Here is a 26,388-nt window from a genome sequence, read left to right as displayed (position 1 = left end):
TCATAAAATATGTTGTTGTTTTTTTGTTTTTGTTTTTATTCAGACTTGTTATTTTAGGAAGAATACAATGACTTCTTAACATTAAGTCTGGAACAAAGAACCATTTACCTGCTAAACAGGAGTTCCTTTTTCCCTTGTATTAATCTTAAAAAATGTTTGAATTTAAGTGTTATTGAGGTAAAAATATTTACAAAAATTGGATAAAATAAAGGCATTTTTGTGAAATCTTTCAAAAATAAAAGTTTGTTAAGACATGTTTATTTGAAAAGCCAAAGTTGTTGTGCAAAATTGTTGTGGCCATAATGTCAGACATAGTTTATTAGATTATGCATCGGAAAAGTTTTAAGGATGACTCTTTTCTTCACAGGACCTTGGGTTGAAGACGGGTATTCTGGAGCTGCTGTCCGTATGTGTGGAGAGCCAGCCTGGTCTCATAGAACTCTTCCTGAATGTGCAGCCTGCACCCCAGTCCAACACAGTCAAGGTGAGTAGGGGAGGTAACTAAAGGTGAGTGGATGACTAGTGGGTATTTCTAAATAAAGGGGGGTAATCAAAGGTGAGTGGAATAGTAATGATTATTTCCAAACTAAGAGAGGTAATCATAGGTGAGTGGAAGAGTAATGGGTATTTCCATACTAAGAGAGGTAACCATAGGCGAGTGGGAGAATAATGGGTATTTTCTAAATAAGGCAGGTCATCAAAGAGGAGTGAAAGAGTAATCGGTATTTTCCTAACTAAGGGAGGTAATCAAGAAGAGCACATTAAATAGAGGATGTTTGTTGATTTTAATGTTTTTAGTATTAACATTTCAAGAGTGGTATTAAAAAACGTTTTGTTAGTTGCCTATGAAAATATCTGTTTTTTATTAAAACAGTTTTTGTTAAATAGTCTAAATCAAACTTTGTTCAAAGCCAGAGTGAATGATCCAGTTGCCTTTTCAATGGTATTTGCAAACTGATTCAACGAACAACTGAAAATCAACAAAACAGTAGCCTTATTAAATTAATTAAGGTGAGCAACAAAGGGCCATCATGCAAAATCTTACTAATCAACATAATTTAGTTTTACAATGTACACAAACCAATCCATTTTTAGCTTACCTGATTGCTCAGGTGAGCTTTTGGGATTTGTCTTTGCCCGTCGTCCGTCCATCCGTCGTCCGTCCACATTTGGTTGTATACACTCTAGAGGCCACATTTCTTGTGTGATCTTCATGAAACTTGGTCAGAAGATTTGTCCCAATGATACCTCCATCAAGTTCAAAACTGGGTTATGCTCGGTCAAAAACTAGGTCACTAGGTCAAACAAAAAGAAAAACCTTGTAAACACTGTTGAAGTCACATTACATGCCCAATCTTCATGTATCTTTGTCAAAATGTTCGTCTTAATGATATGTTGGTTGAGTTTAAAAGTGGTTCTGGTCCATTGAAAAACATGGCCAGCAGTGGGCCGGGCAGTTTTCCTTATTTGGCGGAAGAGAAACCTTGTAAACACACTAGATGTCACAATTTTTGCCCAATCATCATGAAACTTGGTCAAAACATTGGTTTTATTGATATCTCGGATGACTTCGAAAATGGTCCAGATCAGTGAAAAAACATAGGCACCAAGGGGCGGGGAAGTTTTTGCTATAGGTATATAGTGAAAACATGTGAACACTCTAGAAGTCACATTTTTGGTCCAATCTTCATGAAATTTGGTCAGAACATTTGTTTCCTCGATATGTGAATTAAGTTCGAAAATGGTTCCGGTCCGTTGAAAAACATGGCTGCCAGGGGGACGGGGCAGTTTTCCTTATATTTATATAGTTAAAAAGGCGTGTGAACAGTTCATAAGTCACATTTTTTGCCCAATCATCATGAAACTTGGTCAAAACAGTGGTTTTATTGATATCCTGGATGAGTTAAAAAAATGGTCCAAATCGGTGAAAAAACATGGCCGCCAGTGGGCGGGGCAGTTTTCTCTAAATGTATATAGTGAAAACATGTAAACACTCTAGAAGTCACTTTATTGGCCCAATTTTCATGAAATTTGGTCAGAACATTTGTTTCCTGGATACGAGAGTTGAGTTTGAAAATTTTATATGGTCCTTTGAAAAACATGGCTGCCAGGGCGGTGGGGCGGATTTTTCATATATTTATATAGTAAAAAAGCTTGTGAACACTCTAGAAGTCACATTTTTTGCCCAATCATCATGAAACTTGGTGAAAAGATTGTTTTTTATTAATATCTCAGATGAGTTCGAAAATGGTCCTCATCGGTAAAAATAACATGGCCACGAGGGAAGGGAGTGGTGGGGAAGTTTTCCTTATATGACTATTGAGAAACCTTGTGAACACTCAAAAAGTCACTTTTTTGCTTAATCATCATGAAACTTATTCAAAACATTGGTTTTATTGATATCTCGGACAAGTTGGAAAATGGCTCAGATCTGTGAAAAAAACAAACTTTTTAGCTCACCTGATTGCTCAGGTGAGATTTTAGGTTTGGTCTATGTCCGACGTCCGTCCACACTTGGTTTGTAAACACTCTAGCATTCACATTTCTCAAGCATTCTTTATTAAAGTTGCTGAGAAGCTTAGTTGCCAAAAGATCTCATTAAAGTTTGATAATGAGCAAAATTGCATAATAAATACCATAATTATTGCCCTTAGATTGTCCACATTTTCATTATATTATACAAAATTCTTGTAAACACTTTAGAGGTGTCAATTTTGTTTCAGATTTTATGAATCTTGGTCATAATATTTATTTTTGTAAGCAAAGTTTGATGTTTTGTCATGAGGGGTAAAAATATAGGTCACCAGGTCAATCTTACCAAGACCTTGTAAACACTCCATACGCCAGAGTTTTGGTTCAATAATGATGAAACTTGACCAGGATGTTTGTCTTGACAATATCTAGGTCAAGTTTGACGTTTGGTAAAGATTGAATGAACCGACTCCTCTCAGGTGAGCGAACTGGGGCCATCTTTGCCCTCTTGTTTTTAAATATTCTACTTCTTTTGGAACATTTATTTAAGAAAAAAAAACAGCCCTAAACTGTGAAACTGTCCATTTATAATCCCACACTACTTACACAACCCTTTCTTGCTCAGAAGCAAAGCATTAATCGCTATTTGCAACCAGAATAAAACAAGAACAGCACGCTAGTAACTTGCAGTCTGTTCAGGTTTTATGCTGTTTGCTGCTCATCAGCACCTTAGGGTTGGGAATACCTTTAAAACTTAAGTCTTGTATTAAACTAAGGTCTTAAGGGACTACAAACGTGTCAAACTGTTGTTTTCAGGATGTACAGGTGGGTCAGGTGAGCTGCATCCAGACGGTGCTTGATCTGATTGATTCCCGGCGCCAGGGCTCGTACCAGTGTCCCCCGGACCTGCTGTCAGCCTGCACAAACTTCATCCACGCCCTCTGGCTTGGCTCTAGGGAGACAGCGATGGTGGCCCTAAAAACCAAGTATGTTGTCTGCATGGGTGTGGTAACCAGGGTATATATGAGTCGCGTTCTGAGAAAACTGGGCATAATTCTTGTGCGTTAATTGTCATCCCAGATAAGCCTGTGCAGTCCGCACAGGCTAATCAGGGACGACACTTTACGCTTTTATGACATTTTTTGTTTAAATGAAGTCTCTTCTTGGCAAAAATCTAGGCGGAAAGTGTCGTCGCTGATTAGCCTGTGTGGATTGCACAGGCTTATCTGGGAAGACACTTAACGCACATGCATTATGCCCAGTTTTCTCAGAACACGGCTCATAAAAGCATTGCTGCTTGCTTTCACTTTTTTGAATTTCCTTTAATTTGGAAATGTCTGAGTCTCTTAAAAAGTGTCTTAAATTGCTAATATTGTTAAACAATGAATATTTTATTCTTTCATGAGAAGAACCCAAATTAATTTTAAATTAAAATATTATATTAAAATTATTGGTAAGTCTGTGAGGTTATCAATTGGTCAGAGAGCATTGTACTGATTAATCTGTACTGACTGTTCATGATTAACTGGGACGAAACTCATACATGCATTAAGCTCTGTTTTGCCAGAATGAGGCTCATTTATACAACGCGAACACTGGTGTCTGTTGTCAGAAAAGTAATTTTGTGTTCCTCTTATACACCTTTGCAAACAGAAATATGCAAATCTCATCATTATCTACTCTTTTCAACAAAATATTTCTTCAAATGCGTTTAAAGTGACTTCAACTCTGTGTATTTCAGACCCAACTTCTGGTCGAGTTTTTGCATGTCATTATTGAAGGATTTACCCAGCATTGGGGATCAGGTAAGCTTATACACTCAGTCAGTGTTTTCATGATCAAATTGCATAAACCCTTTGTATTGAGATCTCTTATCTATTTTTTATGCCCCCTAAGGAGGGCATATAGTGATTCGTCCATCCATCTGTCTGTCTTTCTGTCACACTTTGTGTTTAGGTTTCGAAAAATGCTCATAATTTCTATGTCCCTTGAGATAATACCTTCATATTTGGTTTGCATGTGTATATGGACAAGGCCTTTCCATACGCACAAACTTTTTGACCCCTTGACCTTGAACTTGTCCCTTGAGATATAACCTTCATATTTGGCATGCATGTGTATATGGACAAGGCCTTTCCATACACACACAAATTTTGATCCCTGTGACCTTGACCTTGAACTTAGGGTCCGCATTTAGGTTTCAAAATCTGCATTTAGGTTTCAAAAAATGCTCATAACTTCTATGTCCCTTGAGATATAACCTTCATATTTGGCATGCATGTGTATATGGACAAGGCCTTTCCATACACACAAAAATTTAGACCCCTGTGACCTTAAACTTAGGGTCCGCATTTAGGTTTCCAAATCTGCATTTAGGTTTCGAAAAATGCTCATAACTTCTATTTCCCTTGACATATAACCTTCATATTTGGCATGCATGTGTATATGGACAAGGCCTTTCCAAAGCACAACAATTTTGACCCCTGTGAGCTTGACCTTGAACTTACGGTCCGAATTTAGGTTTTGAAATCTGCCTTTAGGTTTTGAAAAATGCTCATAACTTCTATTAAAGCATTTATAGGGGGTATATGTCATCGTATGGTGACAGCTCTTTTTTAAGCAAATTTTTGTTCATGAAAACAAAATTGATAGGTAAATTTCACCGTCAATCAATTAATTACGTCAACCCTCTGTAGCATTGAGATGTCAACTTCACAGGCCAATCTGGGATGACACTTTACTTAAATGCATTAAGTCCAGTTTTCCCAGAGTGACTGTTCCTACATCTTCAAGGTGCTACATGTAGCTCACATTATTTGCTATTTCAGTTCCTGCCCTACAAAATCAAGACTGTTTCCTATATCTTCAAGGTCCTAGCTCAGGAAATCTACTCGGTCCCAAGGTCAGTCAGATAACATTTACATGTCAGAAGTGCTTGCTGTCTATCACTCTTGGTAGTCTTAAAGTCAGAAGACGACAAGTTTGTCACATTATTTTTAAAATAGGAACTTTGTAAGCCTATTTCAAAATAGGAACTGTGTAAGCCTATTTCCAACATAGGGAAAAGCCAAATGTAAATATGACTGTTTGAACAGGAATTGTTTTAATGTGCCATCGAAATTCATACATCTTTTAAGGAATAAAATGGTATATAATCACTTTACGACAATTTATGGGACCTTTAACATAATAGAGTTTACATTTGATTTTCATGTCTTTAATTGCTTTATTTGATTGTTTTGGAAAATATTGATTTTTGAAAAACATGCAAGAATTTCTGAAAGCTCATTGTTTGATTTGAAGAAACTCTGTTTAATACAAATAAGCCTCATTATGGTGACGGCCAAGCTGGCAGGAGGCAGAATGGCGGCTGCCGGACGACGAAAAAAAAAAACTACTTTCAAATAATTTTCCATTAGTGATCAGATGATGAGACGGGAGTGTCCCTGGGTCTAAGATCATGATCAGAAATGAGCAGATTTTCATATAACACACTGGAAGTAATCCTCATGAGGAGCCGTAGTGTCACTTACAAGAACCAGGTCTCTCTGTCAAATTTTCAAGGTCAATGATCAGGTTTTAGCATTTTATGCTTAAAACCTTGGAGCTTTCCTTTGTCCAGCATGGACGAATTTTCGAATGACAAGGACGTGAGCAGTATAATAGGACTAAGTGTTGCACCCAAGGCCCTTGTCTCTTGGTCCAAGGTAAAGGTGGAAATTTTAAGGTCAAACATCAAATGTAGGTCTTTACAATAACCTTTATCAAGTGATCTGCAAACAAAAAGCAGGTTACAAGGTCAAAAGTCAAGGTCACAATATAAGGTGGTCAAATTTAGCTAATTAGTACTTGACATTTTTTCCAAAGATTTATATTGAGCAGCATCGATGGAGTTTCAAATAATTTGGCAAATGCTTTCAGCATGATGAAATGGACTGTCAAGTGCAAGAACCAGTGCAATAGGTCTAAGGTCAATATCACAAATCAAGGTCAAAGGTCAAAACATAGTCTTGAACTTATATAAGCATTTTGAAATAACTTTGTAGTAGAAACAAACATATTGAGTGGCGTACACTATAACCAAGTCCCTATGCCGAATGTCAAGGTCAAAATTTTTGGTAAAAGAAAACAAAATTGAACCGTTTACAATTTTACTTGATTTTTGTTACTGTATGGCATATCATTGTGACAATGGCACTCGTGCTTACTATTCTTTCAGCAGTAACATGGATGAAAATTTGAAGAATTTCCTGAAAGACCTTGCTGCAAAGAATCGTTTGAAATACTGGTCAAGTGTATGTATATATTAACCCTTTCCCACTCAGAAGCAAAGTAAAATGCCTATGTACAAACACCATAAAACCAGAACAGCCTGCGAGTAACTCGCAGTCTGTTCAGGTTTTATGCTGTTTGCTGCTCATCAGTACCTTAGGGTTGGAAATGAAGCCTTTAAATCTTGAATATGTTAGAAAGGTCTTCAATTAAATATAACTTTCTAAGGGACCTTACATTCTTCAAAATATGTATCTCAATGGGAAAGAGTTAAAAGTTAAAACATTTCAAGTTAATTCTTTCAATCACTGGTAATGTAAAGATTCCTTTTAATTCAACACATTTTGGTAACTATTTGTCAAGACAAGTCCACATTGTGTTCACCTTTAATTATCTTCAACTTTTATACACTAACACCACACATTTCCCTCCCCCAGTATGTGATGGAGGGTGTGCGGGACACAGACAGCAGACCCCAGGACACGTCCCTAGATGGTGCTGTGGATGTGACAGAGAATCCTGTACACAAGCTGCTACTGGCTTGGAAAAACTTCCTTGTGGTAGTCTCAAAAATGCAGGTAACAAACTTCCTTGTGGTAGTCTCAAAAATTCAGGTAACAAACTTCCTTGTGGTAGTCTCAAAAATGCAGGTAACAAACTTCCTTGTGGTAGTCTCAAAAATGCAGGTAACAAACTTCCTTGTGGTAGTCTCAAAAATGCAGGTAACAAACTTCCTTGTGGTAGTCTCAAAAATGCAGGTAACAAACTTCCTTGTGGTAGTCTCAAAAATGCAGGTAACAAACTTCCTTGTGGTAGTCTCAAAAATGCAGGTAACAAACTTCCTTGTGGTAGTCTCAAAAATGCAGGTAACAAACTTCCTTGTGGTAGTCTCAAAAATGCAGGGAACAAACTTCCTTGTGGTAGTCTCAAAAATGCAGGTAACAAACTTCCTTGTGGTAGTCTCAAAAATGCAGGTAACAAACTTCCTTGTGGTAGTCTCAAAAATGCAGGTAACAAACTTCCTTGTGGTAGTCTCAAAAATGCAGGTAACAAACTTCCTTGTGGTAGTCTCAAAAATGCAGGTAACAAACTTCCTTGTGGTAGTCTCAAAAATGCAGGGAACAAACTTCCTTGTGGTAGTCTCAAAAATGCAGGTAACAAACTTCCTTGTGGTAGTCTCAAAAATGCAGGTAACAACAACGAACTCAATATGAGTCGTGTTCTGAGAAAACCGGGCATAATGCATGTGCGTAAAGTGTCGTCCCAGATTAGCCTGTGCAGTCCGCACAGGCTAATCAGGGATGACACTTTCCGCTTTTACTAGATTTTTGGTAAAAAGGGACTTCCTTTAAACGAAAAATACCATTAAAGCAGAAAGTGTCGTCCCTGATTAGCCTGTGCGGACTGCACAGGCTAATCTGGGACGACACTTTACGCATATGCATTATGCCCGGTTTTCTCAGAACACGACTCTTATTTATTATTGTTTATTGCAAAGGATTTCTCTTTTAATTGTTATAACCCAGTAGAGGGTATGGGGATAATTGAGCCACTTAGTTTGTCTGTCAATAATTCATTAACCCTTTACCAATTAAATACGTATTTTGACATTTGAAGTCCCTTAGAAAGTTAAATTTAATAAATAACTTTCTTACTGGGGTAAATTTGTAAAGGCTTCATTTCAAACACTTAGATACTGATGAAGAGCAAACAGCATAAAACCTGAATAGACTTCGAGATACTTGCAGGCTGTTCTGGTTTTATGCTGTTTTTCCATAGCCATTTTCACTTTGCTTCTGCATGGTAAAGGGTTAATGAGATTTTCTTAAGCTTAAAAATGTGTCACAATTGCAAACATGTTATCAACTCAATTGTTAATTAATTTGAGTAAAAGATGACATTCTGTAGCAAGTCTGGCGTTTTAGAAGATGCAGTATTATTACGGCTGGAACGGTTGCATCATAACATGGACAATGCCAACTTCATTGAATAAAAAACTTTGTATCTATATGACAAGTTATTAAAATTAGCAGTATGAAATACTCTAACTATATTTGTAAATCTATTGCAGATTCATGTTAGTAAACATTAGTATATTATTAACCGGATGACTCGAATTTAGGATGGCTCCAACTTTTGTTGTCAGTTTGAGTCATCGGGTTTGATCTGTCTATAGCAACTCAGCCTGACATAACCAAATGGTTGCAAATGACAGGAGATGATAGTGGGTGGTCTTTATATCCACTAAGGACACAAATCTTGTTAACTTCTGTCTGTGAGCATAGAAAACAAGTTCTGATGCTGGACAAATATAGTTCTCACTTCCAAAAATGTCATGATGGATTATAAAAATTATATTTTTTTATTCAATTAGTGTCAAATTGACTATTAGGCAGCTCTTTAATTCTGCTGCGTGGCTATTAACCCTTTGCATGCTGGGATATGTGTCGCCTGCTAAAATGTCGTCTGCTGAATTTGTAAAATAAGCCTTTTCTTCATTTTTTTTCAAAGAATACTATCAGAATAGCAAACAGTTTGGATCAAGATGAGACGCTTCGTTTTGTGGCGTCTCATCTGGATCCAAACTGTTTGCAAAGGCCTTCAAAATTCGGTTCCGGCACTGAAAGGGTTAACCAACACTTATTATAACCCTACTGGTTTATTTCTTATCCATCAGATCGCTAAATAGATTTAAGCTGGACTTTATAATGAAAGCTAGCTATTCTACTTTCCCCCAGTGTCAGTTTCCGAGCTAGTTGAAAGTGTTTCTCTTTAATGGCTGGAGGAATTTCTTTTAAACTTAAAACATGTATTCCCCATTTTATTATGACCCAAAAAGGGCTATTGCTTTAACTTAATGTAGATAGATGGATTCTGCTTAACAACTTAAAAATAAATTGAGCAATTGTTTTGAAACCATGTACATAAATGTCATAAATGCACATCTATCAGATTGTATATGGGGTGTTTAGGTCCTAAATGTCACTTGAAGTAGATATTAAACAATTGTTTGTACTCAATAATTGAAAACAGATTGAGCAATTGATATGCAACTTTTTTACATGGATTTCTTGTCTCCATGGAGTGCATATGGGATGGGTGAAATTAAGGTCAAGGTCACTATTTCTTAATATATTACGCTGGTTTTGGCTTTATAGCTCAATTACAAATTTATCTTTTTTTTTATGCAAGCATGTTTACATTGTTTTCAACAATTTCAGTTTTGTTTGAAAGTGGCACATAAGGTGAAGGTCACTGTTACTAAATATTATAGAATAAAAGGTCTCCTCTCGAAACGTACGCACTAAATGTGCAGTTTGGTTTCGAAAAATAAGCCCCAGAAACTCTTACAAGAACATGCAAAGTCAAGCCCATGTTTATTGGCATGTAAAGTAACAAAGTATTAATAGCTCTTTAATCATGTATTTTGGGGTATTTTAGGTTGCTGAGTTAAAGCTGGAGGATGGAGTGAAGGAGATTATAGTTGTTGACCTGTTAGAAGCCATCCATGCTCAGTTCACTGGTCCCCTCACAGAGCTGGGACACACTCTGTCCAAGACGTGCAGTGCCCTTTACTTCACCCTGGTAACCAATTGGATGAGGTAATCGGTTTATATTATTGTATATAATTATCATATTGATTTTTTTTTCTCAGATTTTATATTGGTACAGTCCCAATTAGACTGCACATTTCTGTGCTGTGAAATCAAGCTTTTTAGAAATGTAAAGTAATGAAAATAATTATTACAATGAAATTCTGGTGTTGTCAGTGAACAGACGTTACTTAGTGATGTCATAGCAGTATTAGATAACACAAGCCTAAACAGGGTTGGTACTTTAACTATCATTGCCTCCTTTTCCATGCCATATCAGTTTTATTTGTTCTTATTTTTCCTTTATCTATTTAAAAGTGAAGATTGTTGGTGTACTTTCTACCAGGGTAGGGTAATTTGCTCCCCAGCGGGGGTTCCAAAATCAAACTAAATTGTCCTTGAAACCGTTATCAGTATTTTGCTTATTAAAATTAGACATACTATGTCCATTAAAGAATTATCATTATTTCTCTAATTTTTCAGTTCCTTGAAGTCCTGGTCTCCCATCATGAACCGTTGCCAGGATACACTGGTGTTGTCAATGAGTAGCGGAGACACAATGATACCCTCCATACAGATTGGGCTCATCGGTGCCTTGCTGGCCTTTCTGCAGAGTGTTAGGACCGAACCTAGCAAAAGTAAGCTCACACTTGTTGCCCACTGAGTACTACATGTGAACGTGTGTGATTGTCTGTCTTGCATTGTGCTTTGTCAACATTTGCCTCGTTAACTCTTTACCACTTACGGTTTTGGAGGCATATATGTAGTCCCTTAGAAAGTTACTTTTAATAAAATACCTTTCTTACTAAATTCAAGTTTTAAATGGTTCATTTCCAACCTTTAGATACTGATGAGCAGCAAACAGCATAAAACATGAACAGACTGCGAGTTGCTCACAGGCTGTTCTGGTTTTATGCTGGTTGCAACAGCCAATTTCTCTTTGCTTCTTATGGGGGAAAGTTTTAATTCTAGCAATCAGCCCCTGGGCTCTTGGAATACATGCAACTCTTGAAGAATAAGTCCATAACTGAAATTTGTCCTTTAACTTTTTAATGGAGTTTTCCACCAATTGATGTTCTAAATCCTCAATGGTATATTCCGCAGATCGTTGTCCTTAAACTTGTTCAATGCTATTTTCGACAGATCGTTGTCTTTAAAAAAATTCAACGGTATCACTACACATCGTTGTCCTTAAACTTTTTATGCCCCCGGATCGAATCTGTCCCAACAACATTTTTTTACAGATCGTTGTCCTTAAACTTGTTTAGTGGTATTTTCCAGGGATAATTGTACATAAACATTTTCAATGGTGTTTGCCACAGATCCTTGTACTTAAACTTTGTCAATGATGTTTTCCACAGATAGTTGTCCTTAAACTTGCCAATTGTTTCCAGAGATGGACATGAGTCGCCTGAGAGAAATGCTAGTGTCAGTCTGCCAGATGCTGATTCAAAGTACCCGAGAATTGCCATCCATACGAGACCTTCAAACTGCACGGGACACACCTGAGCAGAGTGACAGGACCTTTGGCAGCACAGACCATAGACTGAAGGTTGGTGGAAACCCATAGAGAGTTTACTATAGACAGACATGTATAAATTGAAACCACTGAAAATGCAACGTTTGATTGGGGATACATATGTTATTCACTTGTATGGCTTAAGTAGAATGTTCGCTGTGGCATAATAGATAAGGTGTCTGCCTAACAATCTGGAGGTCACGGGTTCAATTCCCACCCGGGGAGCGTCTCTCTAGAATTTCCCCAAAGACATCAAGTACTGGCAATAGGCCCAGGAAATGGACTTGAGAGCCTTCCTATAAGCCTGAGGCTTTTGATGTAATCGAGCTAAAATAAATAGGTTAAAATAAACTAAAAAGAATGTTAACCAGTGTTAATAAGCCTGTTCAATGTGGCCTCTCAAGGCAAGTGGACACTTTTTAGATTGCTGTCAGCTGAAAGTGGCATCCTCGTTCAATGAAACAAATATCATAAGCAAAAAAAAGCGTTAATCTTTCAATGTCTAAAGTAATAATGTATTAGACATGAACATGAGCAATTATATATCATATACTTGCATGCATATGTAGTATATTAGCTGTATGAAATATCATGTTTCGCTTAGCAAAAAGTGTATCTATGCTACATGTTATATGTTTGCTACAAAAGATTAAATTGAAGTCCAATTTGACAAAAACAGATCCTCATTAATCCCTCTGTATATTGCTAATAAAAACACTTCCTAGCTAAGTGGTTGTGTACCGTCTATTGGTTTTGTAAACTCTAATAATGCAGCTTTATGACTGCTGTCATGTATTGCTACGAAAATGACATTATTAGTGTACCTGGCCTCTGAAAGCCATGCTTTTGTGTTTAATAGCCTTTAATTACTAATATATCGTGTACCAAACCATGTACATAATACAGTAGACTCTCTTTAAACCGGACGGTCTGGGGACCGGCCTGATCATCCGGTTTTCAGAGAGTACCGGATTACCAAGAGTATGCATATTGCCGAAATATACATTGTATGCATTGTGTACAAAATCATATAAGAATAAAACAAACCATATACATTTACATGTACCATGTGATAACTGTATTCATGTAATGTTTATGTTTAAAGCATTCTTAAAAAAATGTATTTTATTTGATTAAAAGCAAAAAACATTCCATACCGACTTGTTTTGATTAATTCCAAAGTGAGCGTGGTGCTTTATACATGTACGCTTGTAAAGTTTGTCATATAGGCGAGTGAGTCATGTTTGAGTTCGCTATAAATAGCTCTGAATTAAATAAACCTTAAAGACAATTTTGACGAATAACGACACAAATACGATTGTTGTGGACACACGATTTATTATTCAAGACGTAAGATATTTCACAAAACATACACACACACAAAACAGCGTCATAATTATTTTCAAGACATTTTACCGCACGTCTATTATAGACATTCACAGTTTGTTTTCCATTATTTAATCGGACTTCTTTAGCCCAGTAACTACTTGACACCTTCATGGTATGTTGAATCCGATTATGGATAATTGCGCGAGCAAAATGTGTGACACCGCATGCGCTGTGCTGACTAGGTATTGTAATTTTCACGCCTCGGGCATCTTGAGAATTTGGACCATCCGGTGTACTCAATGTATTTTACGTTGAAAATGACCATATCTACGGAGCTATCCATTTGGTTTCCGGTTTTGAGAGAGTTTGGTTTATTCAACATTTTTTAACAAAGAAATAGAAGTCAACATTTTTTAACAAAGAAATAGAAGGAGAAAATACGGGACTGGCCCGACAGTTCGGGATCGGAAGAGTTCCGGTATTCGGAGAGTCTGGTATTGGCAGAGTCTACTGTGTATTCAATCTAAATTTACTTATCAGTTTTTTTCGTTATAATTTTTAAGGACAGGGTCATATAAACTATTTTAACTTTGTAATAAATTCCTATGTACGCTACTTTTGCTTGTTATTTTCAAAGCCATATTTAAATCTGTATTTACTACCTTAAAGTTATAAAGTAAATTGGCAATTAGTGATAATTTATTTACAATGTGGAACATACTCCGACATATTTTATTTTGAATATTTTCACTTAATTATCTCAGCATAACAAACCATCTCAACACCCGAATATTTGTAGTCATGTTGAAAATATCAAAGATGATGCCTGTGTTGTTCTTATAGCTTCAGATTGTGATCTGCTGCGCGCTAGATGAGCTAATACACCTGACAGAGAGCCCAGAGGTGTGGCTGCCCATACTTCAAGAACACATGGTCCTAGCAGCCCTCCTGTCTTCTGTAGAGCAGTACGTCAATGCCCAGGAGTGCGTACACTATGTACAGACTGTGTTCACCATGCTAGTCACTGTGGCCAAACATGACAAGGTGAGGATAATTTCAGGGGTTAGTTGCACACTGGAGAAGTAATCGTAGGTGGGTGCTTGAAAATTTTACTTTTTTGGGTAGGTGGCATATCAGGGGGTTTTCTAGCAATTTTGGGAAAAGGAGTCTGGTTAAATTGGGATTTTTTAAATCTATAAAACGACAATTTTTAGCTCATCTCTTTTTTGAAAAAAAAAAGAGCTATTGTCATCACCTTGGCGTCGGCGTCCAGTTAAGTTTTGCCTTTAGGTACACTTTTCTCATAAAGTATCAATGCTATTGCATACAAACTTGGTACACTTACTTACTATCATCAGGGGACTGGGCAGGCATTGCATTTTGCATTTTGACAGAATTATGTGCCTTTTTTATACTTAGAAAATAGAAAATTTTGGTTAAGTTTTGTGTTTAGGTCCATTTTATTCCTTAAGTATCAAAGCTATTGCTTTCATACTTGCAACACTTACTAACTATCATAAGGGGACTGTGCAGGCAAAGTAATGTAACTCTGACTGGCATTTTGACAGAATTATGTGCCCTTTTTATACTTAGAAAATTGAAAATTTTGGTTAAGTTTTGTGTTTAAATCCATTTTATTTCTTAAGTATCAAAGCTATTGCTTTCATACTTGCAACACTTACTAACTATCATAAGGGGACTGTGCAGGCAAAGTTATGTAACTCTGACTGGCATTTTGACAGAATTATGTGCCCTTTTTATACTTACAAAATTGAAAATTTTGGTTAAGTTTTGTGTTTAGATCCATTTTATTCCTTAAGTATCAAAGCTATTGCTTTCATACTTGCAACACTTACTAACTATCATAAGGGACTGTGCAGGCAAAGTAATGTAACTCTGACTGGCATTTTGACGGAATTATGTGCCCTTTTTATGCTTAGAAAATTGAAAATTTGGTTAAGTTTTGTGTTTAGGTCCACTTTTTTCCAAAAGTATCAAAGCCATTGCTTTCATACTTGCAACACTTACTAACTATTGAAGGGGACTGTGCAGGCAAAGTAATGTAACTCTGACTGGCATTTTGACGGAATTATGGGCCCTTTATACTTGAAAATTTGGTTAAGTTTTGTGTTTTGGTCCACTTTACCCCTAAAGTATCAAAGATATTGCTTTCATACTTGGAACACTCACAAACTATCATAAGGGGACAGTAAAGGACATGTTGCATAACTCTGGTTGTCATTTGTTACGGAATTATGGCCCTTTTTTGACTTAGTAACTTTGAATATATGGTAACATTTTGTGTTTAGATCCCATTTACTTCTAAAGTATCAAGGCTATTGCTTTTAAACTTTAAATACTTTAATGCAATCATATGGGTACTGTACCTGGAAAGTTGAATTTTACCTTGACCTTTGAATGACCTTGGCTCTCAAGGTCAAATTATTAAATTTTGCTGAAATTGCCATAACTTCTTTATTTATGATAAGATTCGATTGATACTTTGACAAAACAACTCTTACCTGACATACCACAATTGACTCCATCCAAACCATCCCCACGCCCCCCCCCCCCCCCAAAATAGCAACTTGATATTTGGCATGCATGTGTACCTCATGGAGCTGCACATTTTGAGTGGTGAAAGGTCAAAGTCATTCTTCAAGGTCAAATGTCAAATATATGGTGTCTGTCCGTCCGAAAACTTTAACATTGGCCATAACTTTTCAATATTGAAGATAGCAACTTGATATTTGGCATGCATGTGTATCTCATGGAGCTGAACATTTTGAGTGGTGAAAGGTGAAGGCGAAGGTCATCCTTCAAGGTCAAATGTCAAATATATGGTGTCTGTCCGTCCGAAAACTTTAACATTGGCCATAACTTTTCAATATTGAAGATAGCAACTTGATATTTGGCATGCATGTGTATCTCATGGAGCTGAACATTTTGAGTGGTGAAAGGTGAAGGCGAAGGTCATCCTTCAAGGTCAAATGTCAAATATATGGCGGCTGTCCGTCCGAAAACTTTAACATTGGCCATAACTTTTTTAATATTGAAGATAGCAACTTGATATTTGGCATGCATGTGTATCTCATGAAGCTGCACATTTTGAGTGGTGGAAGTTCACGATCAAGGTCATCCTTCAAGGTCAAAAAAAATATTCAAAGCAGCGTTCTCATGAAGCTGCACATTTTGAGTGGTGGAAGTTCAAGGTCATCCTTTAAGGTCAAGGTCATCCTTTAAGGTCAAGGTCATCCTTCAAGGTCAAAGGTCAAAAAACAAATAAAAAATTTCAAAGCGGCATTATCATGAAGCTGCACATTTTGAGTGGTGGAAATTCAAGGTCAAGGTCATTCTTCAAGGTCAAGGTCATCCTTCAAGCTCAAAGGTAAAAAAAAAATAATCTTAAAGCGGCGTTATCATGAAGCTGCACATTTTGAGTGGTGTAGGGTCAAGGTCATCCTTCAAGATCAAGGTCATCCTTCAAGATCAAAGGTCAAAAAAAAATAATTAAAAATCAAAGCTGCGTTATCATGAAGCTGCACATTTTGAGTGGTGGAAGTTCAAGGTCAAGGTCATCCTTCAAGGTAAAAAAATAAATAAAAATTTCAAAGCGGCGTTCTCATGAAGCTGCACATTTTGAGTGGTGGAAGTTCAAGGTCAAGGTCATCCTTCAAGGTCAAGGTCATCCTTCAAGGTCAAAGGTCAATAAAATAAATAAAAAAAATCAAAGCGGTGTTCTCATAAGCTGCACATTTTGAGTGGTGGAAGTTCAAGGTCAAGGTCATTCTTCAAGGTCAAGGTCATCCTTCATGGTCAAAGGTAAAAAAAAATAAAATCAAAGCAGTGTTATCATGAAGCTGCACATTCTGAGTGGTGGAAGTTCAAGGTCAAGGTCATCCTTCAAGGTAAAAGGTAAAAAAAAATTCAAAGCAGTGCAATAGGGGGCATTGTGTTTCTGATAAACACATCTCTTGTTTTTTTCAAACATGGTTAAAAAACACAAATATTTATTTTTATTATTTTATTTTTGAAATACCGTCCAACCATCCCACCCAAGAATCCCCCCCCCCCAAAAAAAAATGACCACACCCCCACACTATACACCCCTCTCCACTCCACCCCTCCCTCCTTTGTGATTGATATTGAGATAGGTCCCTACACCTTTAAAAAGAAAAATAGATGCTCTTGTTGTTATTATTGTTTATCAACAAAATGGACCAAACAGAGATTTGTTTAATCAACAAATATTGACACTTCAGGACAAAATCAGAAACAATTAAGGTTGATTCTTTGTTAGATGTTTGTGAAATGAAACTGAGATAAAATAATCATTTTAAACTTCTTTCTGGAAATTGGGGAATGTTTTTTTTTATTTCGGTTTGTGATCAGGTCTGTTAGCCTTGGGATTGGCTCGTTTTATGGCCTTTTTTAAAAAGCAGGAAAGAAACCTGCATATCATACAGAAGAGCACTCAATTTGAGTTTCAACTAAACTTTGTCCTCAGGGTGCTGAAGCGCTGGCCACTGCAGGCCTTACACACCATGTGTGTCTGTCTGTCACGAGGTGCTACCAGAACATGGACACCAACATGTACCAGAGGCCTACACCGGTATGTAGCAGGCGCTTATTGATTGGTTTAAACATATTTATTTAAACATTACACATTATTATACATAACATTTCATAAAACATTTATAATAGGTATATGTTTGAATGGCATTGAAACGAAAAACAAGATCTAATAGCGTTCTTTTCACTCGGTATAAATACAGATGCATGATGTGTGACAAACATACTGGGGTTAATGATTGAGCAATATTAACATTTTCACAGATTTTAGCATGCATTGGGGTTTTTTTGGCCCCCAAAAATCTGAAAAGTTTCTCCTTAACGCATATGATGCCTTTTTTTTGCTAAGAAAAAATACCTATAGATTTCAGAAACACTGACTACATATAGCTTAATATCCATGAGACATAAATTAAGAGCCAGAAGGTGATATCACTCTTATTTTCCCATGTGCCAATAGCCCTGTTTTGCTTTAAATCCAGAGCAAGCATCCTTATTTTCCCATTTGCCAATAGCACCACCTTTGCTTGTAATGCAGAGCAAGAAGTCCAAGGTGTCTGGCAGTCAGTCAGGGAGCTGGATGGGTGTGTACTGTATGGGCCTGGAGCTGTACTCGAGTCTGCTGGAGAGACTCAGGTTCGCATTCCTGGAGGACGCCTTCAACTTTGTGGGCTGCCATCAGGATAGAATTCAGCAGGTAAAGGAATATTCAAGCTTTCAACTTTTAGGGATGTGATCAAGAGCGGGATTGTTATCAATTAATATTATATGTAAATGAAACTAGTTGAGAGTTGAATACAGAGAAATTTCTTTTTAACCATATCTTTATGTACTTGTGCGCTATTCCATGTTGGTCAACTGTTTGGTAAATCATGTTTAAGATTGACTCTTTTTTAAACAATTTTTTTTTCACAGCAATATTAGTCTTTATAGATGCTATGTACCATAAATAATATCTAAAAAAAATTGAAACAAATATATTCATTTTGTGTTTTTCAAATATTATATATATTGTGCAAAATATATTATGTTTGCTATGGAATAAAAATGGAAGTTTAACAAGTTCAGAAAACTGGACGGGGAATCTTGGCAAGTGGTTCATGTTTAATGACACAAATATAATTTTATCTTTATTTGACACTTACATGGTTTTCTGTTTAAATATACCAACATTTGTTTCAAAATTTATTGTTTTTATTTTAAAAAACAAAAAAAAGGCCTAAAACCAATAAAGTTGGCAAACATCTAATAATGTCCTGCAGGTAAACAAAATAACATTTTTGATGTCAGTTCTGACCTCTATTACAAAGATTATAAGCTAGTGTAAATCAATTCTAGGTCATCTATAGGAAATCTACACTAAGACACTGATGAGCAGCAAACAAAATAAAACCTGAACAGACTACCAGTTCTGGTTTTATGCAGGTTGCATAAAAGAAAGGGTTAAGTATTATATTTGTCCCTATTTCCTAGTGTTTGGAGATGGCGAGGTTTAGTCTTTGTCCGGAAACGTTCCTAGAGGTGGAGAGGACCTGTGTGTTTGTGGGAGAACTGGCAACTTACAGCAGGGAATGGAGGCTACATCTTCCTGAGACACTCAACAAAATACTGGTAAGGGGTGCTTGTACACTTATGCCTGTGTGGTTGAATGTAGACTGCTAGAGGTGCTTTATATATACGCTTGTGTAGTTTTTTGTAGGTTGATTCCTTCACATTGAAAGTAAGATTTTTTTGTTTGTTGTTTAACTGTTGTTACAAACAGCTTGAAATTGACATATCATGGGTATTTCTTAAATAACTGTATCAACTTTGAAAACTATGTAAGTGTAGTTGTGTACTTGAATTTTTAGGACGTGTTGAAGAAAGGTTTAAACGGCAAGGCTTTCTGTTTATATATCAAAATATAAGAACAAATAAACGAGAAATGAAAGGCTAAAAAAGTTGTCTGCTATGTACATGAAATAGCAGTGTGAATGCTAGTGGGCATGTAAAGCAAAAGTTTACATGACACCTAAAGAATTCTTCTATAAAATCATTTAGCATTATGATAAATGGAGCACTTTCTCATTTCAGACTGGAATCCTGTGCATGAATCAGACCTTCATTTCCTACCTGATCAGACCCAGGTACCTTCAACTAATCTTGGAGGTGAGCTGAGGGTGGCCTATGTTGCTAAGGGTGGCCTGTGTTGCTAAGGGTGGCCTGTGTTGCTGAGGGTGGCCTGTGTTGCTAAGTTTTTTCAACTCTTCTTAACCCTTTGCATGCTGGGTAATTTGTCTTCTGCTAAAATGTCGTCTGCTGAATTTCTAAAATAAGCATTTTCTTCATTTTTTTTCAAAGAATACTATCAGAATAGCAAACAGTTTGGATCCAGATGAGACGCCACGTTCTGTGGCGTCTCATCTGGATCCAAACTGTTTGCAAAGGCCTTTAAAATTCGGCTCCAGCGCTTTAAGGGTTAATACTTGTTACGTTGAAATAACATTTTAAGTTTTACCCTTTACCCCTTAGATACATATTTTAATATTATAAATACATACCTGCTATCCCTAACTATACCTCCCCAGGTGGGTTAGCTTCTCCAGAAATCTTCAAGTGCCGGAATTCGGCCACCTCTCCTACTGAAAACAGATCATATAAATAAATACATATTTTGATGCATTTGTAGTCCCTTAAAAATTTAAATTTAATTTAAGACCTTTCTTACTAGATTCAAGTTATTATGGCTTCATCTGCAAACTGTAGATACTGATGAGCAGCAAACAGCATAAAACCTTAACAGACTGCGAGTTACTCGCAGGCTGTTCTGCTTTTATGCTGGTTGCGTAAGCCATTATCTTATGGGGAAAAGGATTAAACCTTAGAAAGTATATATTTGAATCACCAAAAATGTTTGTTTGGCCAGTCAGCATAAAATGTTATAAGTTTGTGGAACAAGAAGTGTAAATGTGCAAGAGATTGTATCATCTGCAGTGATCCAATCACACTTGAGTTATTTGCCCTTGAACAAAGTGGTGTAGTGTTATTATACCCCCACAAACGAAGTTATGAGTGGTATATAGGAGTGAGCTTGTCTGTCGGTCGGTTGGTTGGTCTTTCGGTCCGTATTGAGTGTTTTCTCTCTAATTCGAGTTGTTTTCATCCGATCTTCACCAAACTTGGTCAGATGTTGTATCTAGTTGATGTCTAGGTCAAGTTCGAATATTGGTCATGCCGGGTCAAAAACTAGGTTACCGGGTCACTTAGTGCGCTTTAAACATTCAGCATGGTGTCTGCTCTCTAATTCAAGTAGTTTTCATCCAAGCTTCACCACACTTGATCAGAATTTGTATCTAGATGATGTGTAGGTAAAGTAGGAACATGGGCCATGCTGGGTCAAAAATTAGGTTAAGGGTTCACTTAGTGCGTTTTAAACATTGAGCATGGTTTCCGCTGTTTAATGTGAAGACAACATGCAAAATATTCTGTGTCAATGCGGCATGTGGGCGTATTCGTCACTTCTGGGACAAAGCTCCAGTTTGCCCTTGTTTTAGCTGGATTGCATTGAAAACTTAGGGCTTATTTAGACCCTATTGATTTTTAGCTAAAACCAGTTCTTGGGTGTTGCAAGATCTTAGAGTTCACCAAGATTTGGTATAGAACCTGGAACCTCTTAATACGTAGACGGAAATAAATCCACTACTTGAAGTCTTTATGAGAACAGATATTGTCCCTCAGTGTCACTAATTAAGATCTTAATCCAGTATGAAACTAGTATTCTCTTCCCTTCATGTAGTTTTCTTGTCATATATCTTTTTTTTTTTTTTTTTCCTGTTTAAATGTTTTTATTCATTCATAAAATATACATATACACACAATTTACAATGGCATGTTCGTTCATATACTTAAATTACCATATGTAATGTATTTTCGCTATTTTAATACAATCATTACTCAAGCTGAATTAGGATCGTACTTCCTTCAACCTTTTTACCTTTTTTACTTAACTTAAATAAATATTTATGTATAGCACAATAATATTAAGTGTTAATTCTTAAACAAGAAAAGGATCAGATTTACAACAACTATGGCTACAGTGTTCAAAGAGATAAAGAGATAAAACATAGTACATTTGCTAATGTCGTTAAAAATTGACCTTTTTAAGAAAGTTTGATTTTACAATTTTAGTGCAGATTACAACACAATTGATATAAACTTTATGATCAAATTGCAAACAACATAGTAATACAAGAAAAGAGTCATATTTACAACTACTATGGTTACAGTGTTCAAAAAAATAAAACCTAGTACATTTGATAGTGTCATTAAAAATGGACCTTTTTAACAAAGTTTGATTTTACACTTAGAGTGCAGTTTACAACACAATCAATATAAACTTTATGATCAATATGCAAACAACATAGTGACACTTAGTTAAGAAAACACATTTTGCAGGTTTCATATATAATGCGAGTTAATAACAGTTATTTTTGTTATTCATGCAATTATGAATTACATGTTAATCTTATAACTATCCAAAAAAATCCTTTATTTGATTCATTAGTTGTGTTTTCATATATATTTAAAGATAATTTTAGGCTAGCCTTAAATCCCTGAAAATGTGGAATTACTTCTTTCCTTTTGCATTCAAAAATGTACTTTTTAACTTCCATGAAAAGAATAAAGCAGTTATCATTTACGTTTGTATCACCAAGAAGGAACATTTTGCTGTTTATTACTATTTGTATATTTGCGTTTTTTAAGCTATCCGAGATATCTTTAATAAGTATTTTTACTGTGTTACAATCCCAGAATAAATGGGTAATTGATTCTTCTGACATTTTGCAAAAAGTGCATGTTTTACTATTGGACAAGCCCATTTTAAAAAGGAGTGTGTTTGTTCCCAATATTCTGTGGATAATTCTAGTTTGTAACCATTGAATATATGTATTATTCGTTTTTTTAAACACTTGTCCATGGACATTTTTCCATTGTATGGAGTCATCTGCAAAGTATTCATTCCATTTTGTTTGGCATGTGGGGATTTCAGAGTTCTCTTTTAACATATTGTATAGTAACTTATTACAAGAATTCAGAATGATAGGTTTTATATAGGTCGACAAAATGGGATATGAATGTACTTTATAATCTTTTAATTTTACATTTTGCACCGAGACAATGTATGTGGAAAGAACCTTTTTTATACCTTCATAATGTAAAAAGTTTACCGGTTTATTCATTTTGGCTTGTAGCTCTTGCAGTGACAAAATCTGCCCACTGTCTTTAATAATATCTTTAACAAACCGAATGCCATCATCATACCAATATTTCCAAAAAATGTATTTATTGTTGATTAATAAACAGTTATTAAAAAAAAAAGGCATATCTACAAGTTTATCAACAGAGTCAATATTAATACTCTTAAAAAAGTCAGAATATATTGTTAAAACATCTATCCAAAGAGCGTTGGTTATATTTTTAACAGCTGAAATTGCGTATAAACTGCCTGTATTACATAGTATATTAAAATCTATTAACTTTCTAGCCAAGGATGTAAATTTGTTCTGGCCTTGAATAACTTTTCTTATCCATGATAATTTTAAACTTTTCATAAATGCATTTATGTCCACCATTTTGAGTCCCCCTTCATCAAAATCTTTTGTTATGACTTTTGCTTTGATTTTTGAAGGCCCTTGCCACACAAATTTGAGTACTTTATCATTTAAAACTTTACAAATAGCCTCTCCGGGTTGTGGCAAGGAGACAAACAGGTGAATAAACATTGGAAGTATCAAGGTCTTAACAACAGTTATCCTACCTAAGGGAGTTAGCTCTCTTCTGTTCCAATGTGCAATGATATTGTCTAATTTAACTAATTTGTCATTATAATTTAGCTCAATCATTTTAGGTAGCTCAACATCGAAATTTAAACCTAATAATTTAAATTGGGTACATCCCCACACTAGTTTCCATCTTGTTTTTATGGACCGTGTGCTGTATTTTAAAGATCCTATCCAGACAACATGAGTTTTTTCAAAGTTTACATTCAGGCCTGAATATTGTGAGAAGGAGTGCAACAATTGTAATGCAGTATTCAAGGTTTCTTCCGACCCGTCCATTAATAAATAGGTATCATCAGCAAATTGTGATATCTTATATTCTTCATTGTCAATTGTTATTCCATTCATTTGCTTACATTTTCTTATTTTAATAGCTAGTATTTCTGCACAAAGGATAAATATATATGCTGAAATAGGGTCTCCCTGACGACAACCTCGTCCTATTATAAAGAAGTCTGACAAAAAACCCATTCAACTGGACCGCATTTTCCATATTATTAAAAAAAGCGCTATCCAGTTCTTAAACATTGGCCCAAAGTTAAAAAAATCAAACACTTGTTTTATAAAACTGAATGATAAAGTATCGAACGCTTTTTCGAAATCAATTAGCATCAACAGGCCAGGGATTTGGTTGCACTCAATATAACTCATAATATCATATAATAATCGTGTGTTATCTCCCATGTACCTGCCTTTAATGAAACCCGTTTGGTCATTATTCACTAATTTGTTTAAGGTTGACTTAAGTCTGTTAGCTATCGTTCCTGATGCTAATTTATAAACTGTGTTCAACAGGCAAATTGGTCTCCAATTTTTTAAAAATTGTTTAGGCTTAACCTCCTTTGGAATACAAGTTATAATTCCCTGCTTTTGAGTTATTGAGATTGACCCTATATTATATGAATAATTAATGCTTCTTACCACAAAACTCCCCAATTTTTGCCAAAAAACTTTAAAGAAATTTGCTGAGAATCCATCGGAGCCTGGACTTTTGTCATTTTTCATGTGTTTAAGCGTTAATGACACCTCTTGTAAGGAAAGAATACCCTCTAACATGTCCGCCTCTAAATTTGTTAATTTGGGCAATTCATCATTTTTAAATTCATTTTTGAGATCAGGGTTGGTTGTGGGTTGTTCTGAATATAAAATTTTGTAAAAGCTGTTTGCTTCCTTAAGAATATTTTCAGGTTCATATATAAATGTTCCATCTTCTCTCTGAATACAAGATATATTTTTGGAAAGAAAATTACGTTTTTCCAAGTTACAAAACATTTTAGTAGGTTTTTCTCCATTATCTATCCAGTCTGAACGGGAACGTATAAAGCAACCCTTCATAGTTTCTTGTCTAATAGTTTCTAGTTCATTTTTTAATGTAATTAATAAATCCTTATTTTCTTCAGTCAGTGATTGCTCTAATATTTCAATTTTTGATATTAATATACTTTCCTGTGTTCTTCTTAATTTTGCTCGGTGACTTGAATAAGAGATGGTCTTGCCTCTAATCTCCATTAAAAGTGTTTCTAAGAAAAGTTGATCATTTATGACAAACTGTATTTGGCTATCTTCAATCTCGTTTAATGTGTCTAAATTATATATAGGAATGCAGTATTGCCGTTTAATATCTTCTATCACAGTATTAATTACTCGCAAAAATTCAATATCGGATAGTAACGAGTTATTAAATTTCCATAAACCTTTACAGTGTATAATTTTTTCGAAACTTATAACCATGTCAATAATAGAATGATCAGATCTGTAGCTTAATTGTATTTGAGCATTTAATAAATATTCAATCATATTATTTGTAATAAGGAAAAGGTCCAGACGGCCCTGTTGCAATGGGTTAGTACGTCTCCACGTGTAACCTTTTTTCTCACCGTTTATATATCTAAATGTGTCCTTCAATTCCCTTTTAACTATTTCCCCCAATAACAAGTCTCTAGCTTTCCTATTACTATTTAAATGTTTATAGTTAGTATAGTCCAACAGTGGGTCAAGCACTAAATTAAAGTCTCCACATATAATATACATTGTATTGCCAAATTTATCAATTGTATCAAATACTTGTTTATAAAAGGACGGGTTGTCTGTATTTGGGCCATATAAGTTTAGTAATGTGAACTGTTTGGAACAGAAACTAAGATTCAGGGCTATCATATTTCCATAATCATCTTTTTCGACTGAATTCACTGTAATTTGTAATTTATTTTTAAATAATATGGCGACACCCCTCGAATTAGTTGACCCAAAACTAATGTAGCAATCCCCACCCCATTGTGAGTATATATTTTTCTCCATTTGTGCATTCCAGTGAACATCTTGTAAACAATAGATATCAGCATTAAGCTTTTTTAAATAATTCATTACATCAAATCTCTTTCTACTATCGTTCAAACCCCGACAGTTAAAGGAAATCATGTGTAGTTCAGTCATAACAAAGGATTACAAAACATAGTATCAGTATTCGATCATAATATAGAATATGGTAAATTTTCAGTGGCATATAAAGCAGACAAAATTTTAACAATACACTTATGAAAGATATAAAAGCATGTAAACAGGAATTTAAAACAAGGAACAAAAAGCAAAGAACACAGACAAACATGTCTGCACCACCAAAAATATACGCAAAAACCCTGCTCTGCTGCAAAAACAAATAGGACATACAGTATTTAGTATAAATTATGTTTTTATGAAAAGGAAAACAAAATATCTATAACATAATAACATTATGGATGATGGGGAATGTATGCTAAAAGAAATTATGTTCTTATGAAAAGTGTTGGCATATATCTTTCCTGTGTGCAGCTGT

General features: G+C 35.5%; 1 protein-coding gene across 1 annotated transcript in view; it reads left to right on the top strand.

Annotated features, from left to right (window-relative positions):
• LOC127837454 (nucleoporin NUP188-like) overlaps nucleotides 1–26,388 on the top strand; it is a 123,941-nt gene that overhangs the window by 84,792 nt on the left and 12,761 nt on the right. Inside the window, exons 27-40 of the mRNA XM_052364578.1 lie at nucleotides 368–484; nucleotides 3,289–3,458; nucleotides 4,214–4,277; nucleotides 5,301–5,374; nucleotides 6,692–6,767; nucleotides 7,182–7,322; nucleotides 10,186–10,346; nucleotides 10,821–10,975; nucleotides 11,732–11,889; nucleotides 14,029–14,229; nucleotides 17,693–17,797; nucleotides 18,296–18,454; nucleotides 19,231–19,368; nucleotides 19,831–19,905. Coding sequence (XP_052220538.1) covers nucleotides 368–484; nucleotides 3,289–3,458; nucleotides 4,214–4,277; nucleotides 5,301–5,374; nucleotides 6,692–6,767; nucleotides 7,182–7,322; nucleotides 10,186–10,346; nucleotides 10,821–10,975; nucleotides 11,732–11,889; nucleotides 14,029–14,229; nucleotides 17,693–17,797; nucleotides 18,296–18,454; nucleotides 19,231–19,368; nucleotides 19,831–19,905 — 1,794 coding nt within the window. The remainder of the gene's footprint in view (nucleotides 1–367; nucleotides 485–3,288; nucleotides 3,459–4,213; nucleotides 4,278–5,300; nucleotides 5,375–6,691; nucleotides 6,768–7,181; nucleotides 7,323–10,185; nucleotides 10,347–10,820; nucleotides 10,976–11,731; nucleotides 11,890–14,028; nucleotides 14,230–17,692; nucleotides 17,798–18,295; nucleotides 18,455–19,230; nucleotides 19,369–19,830; nucleotides 19,906–26,388) is intronic.

This window comes from Dreissena polymorpha, chromosome 7 (assembly GCF_020536995.1).
Source record: "Dreissena polymorpha isolate Duluth1 chromosome 7, UMN_Dpol_1.0, whole genome shotgun sequence".
Lineage (NCBI taxonomy): Eukaryota > Metazoa > Mollusca > Bivalvia > Myida > Dreissenidae > Dreissena > Dreissena polymorpha.
This window is presented reverse-complemented; position numbering and strand designations above follow the sequence as displayed.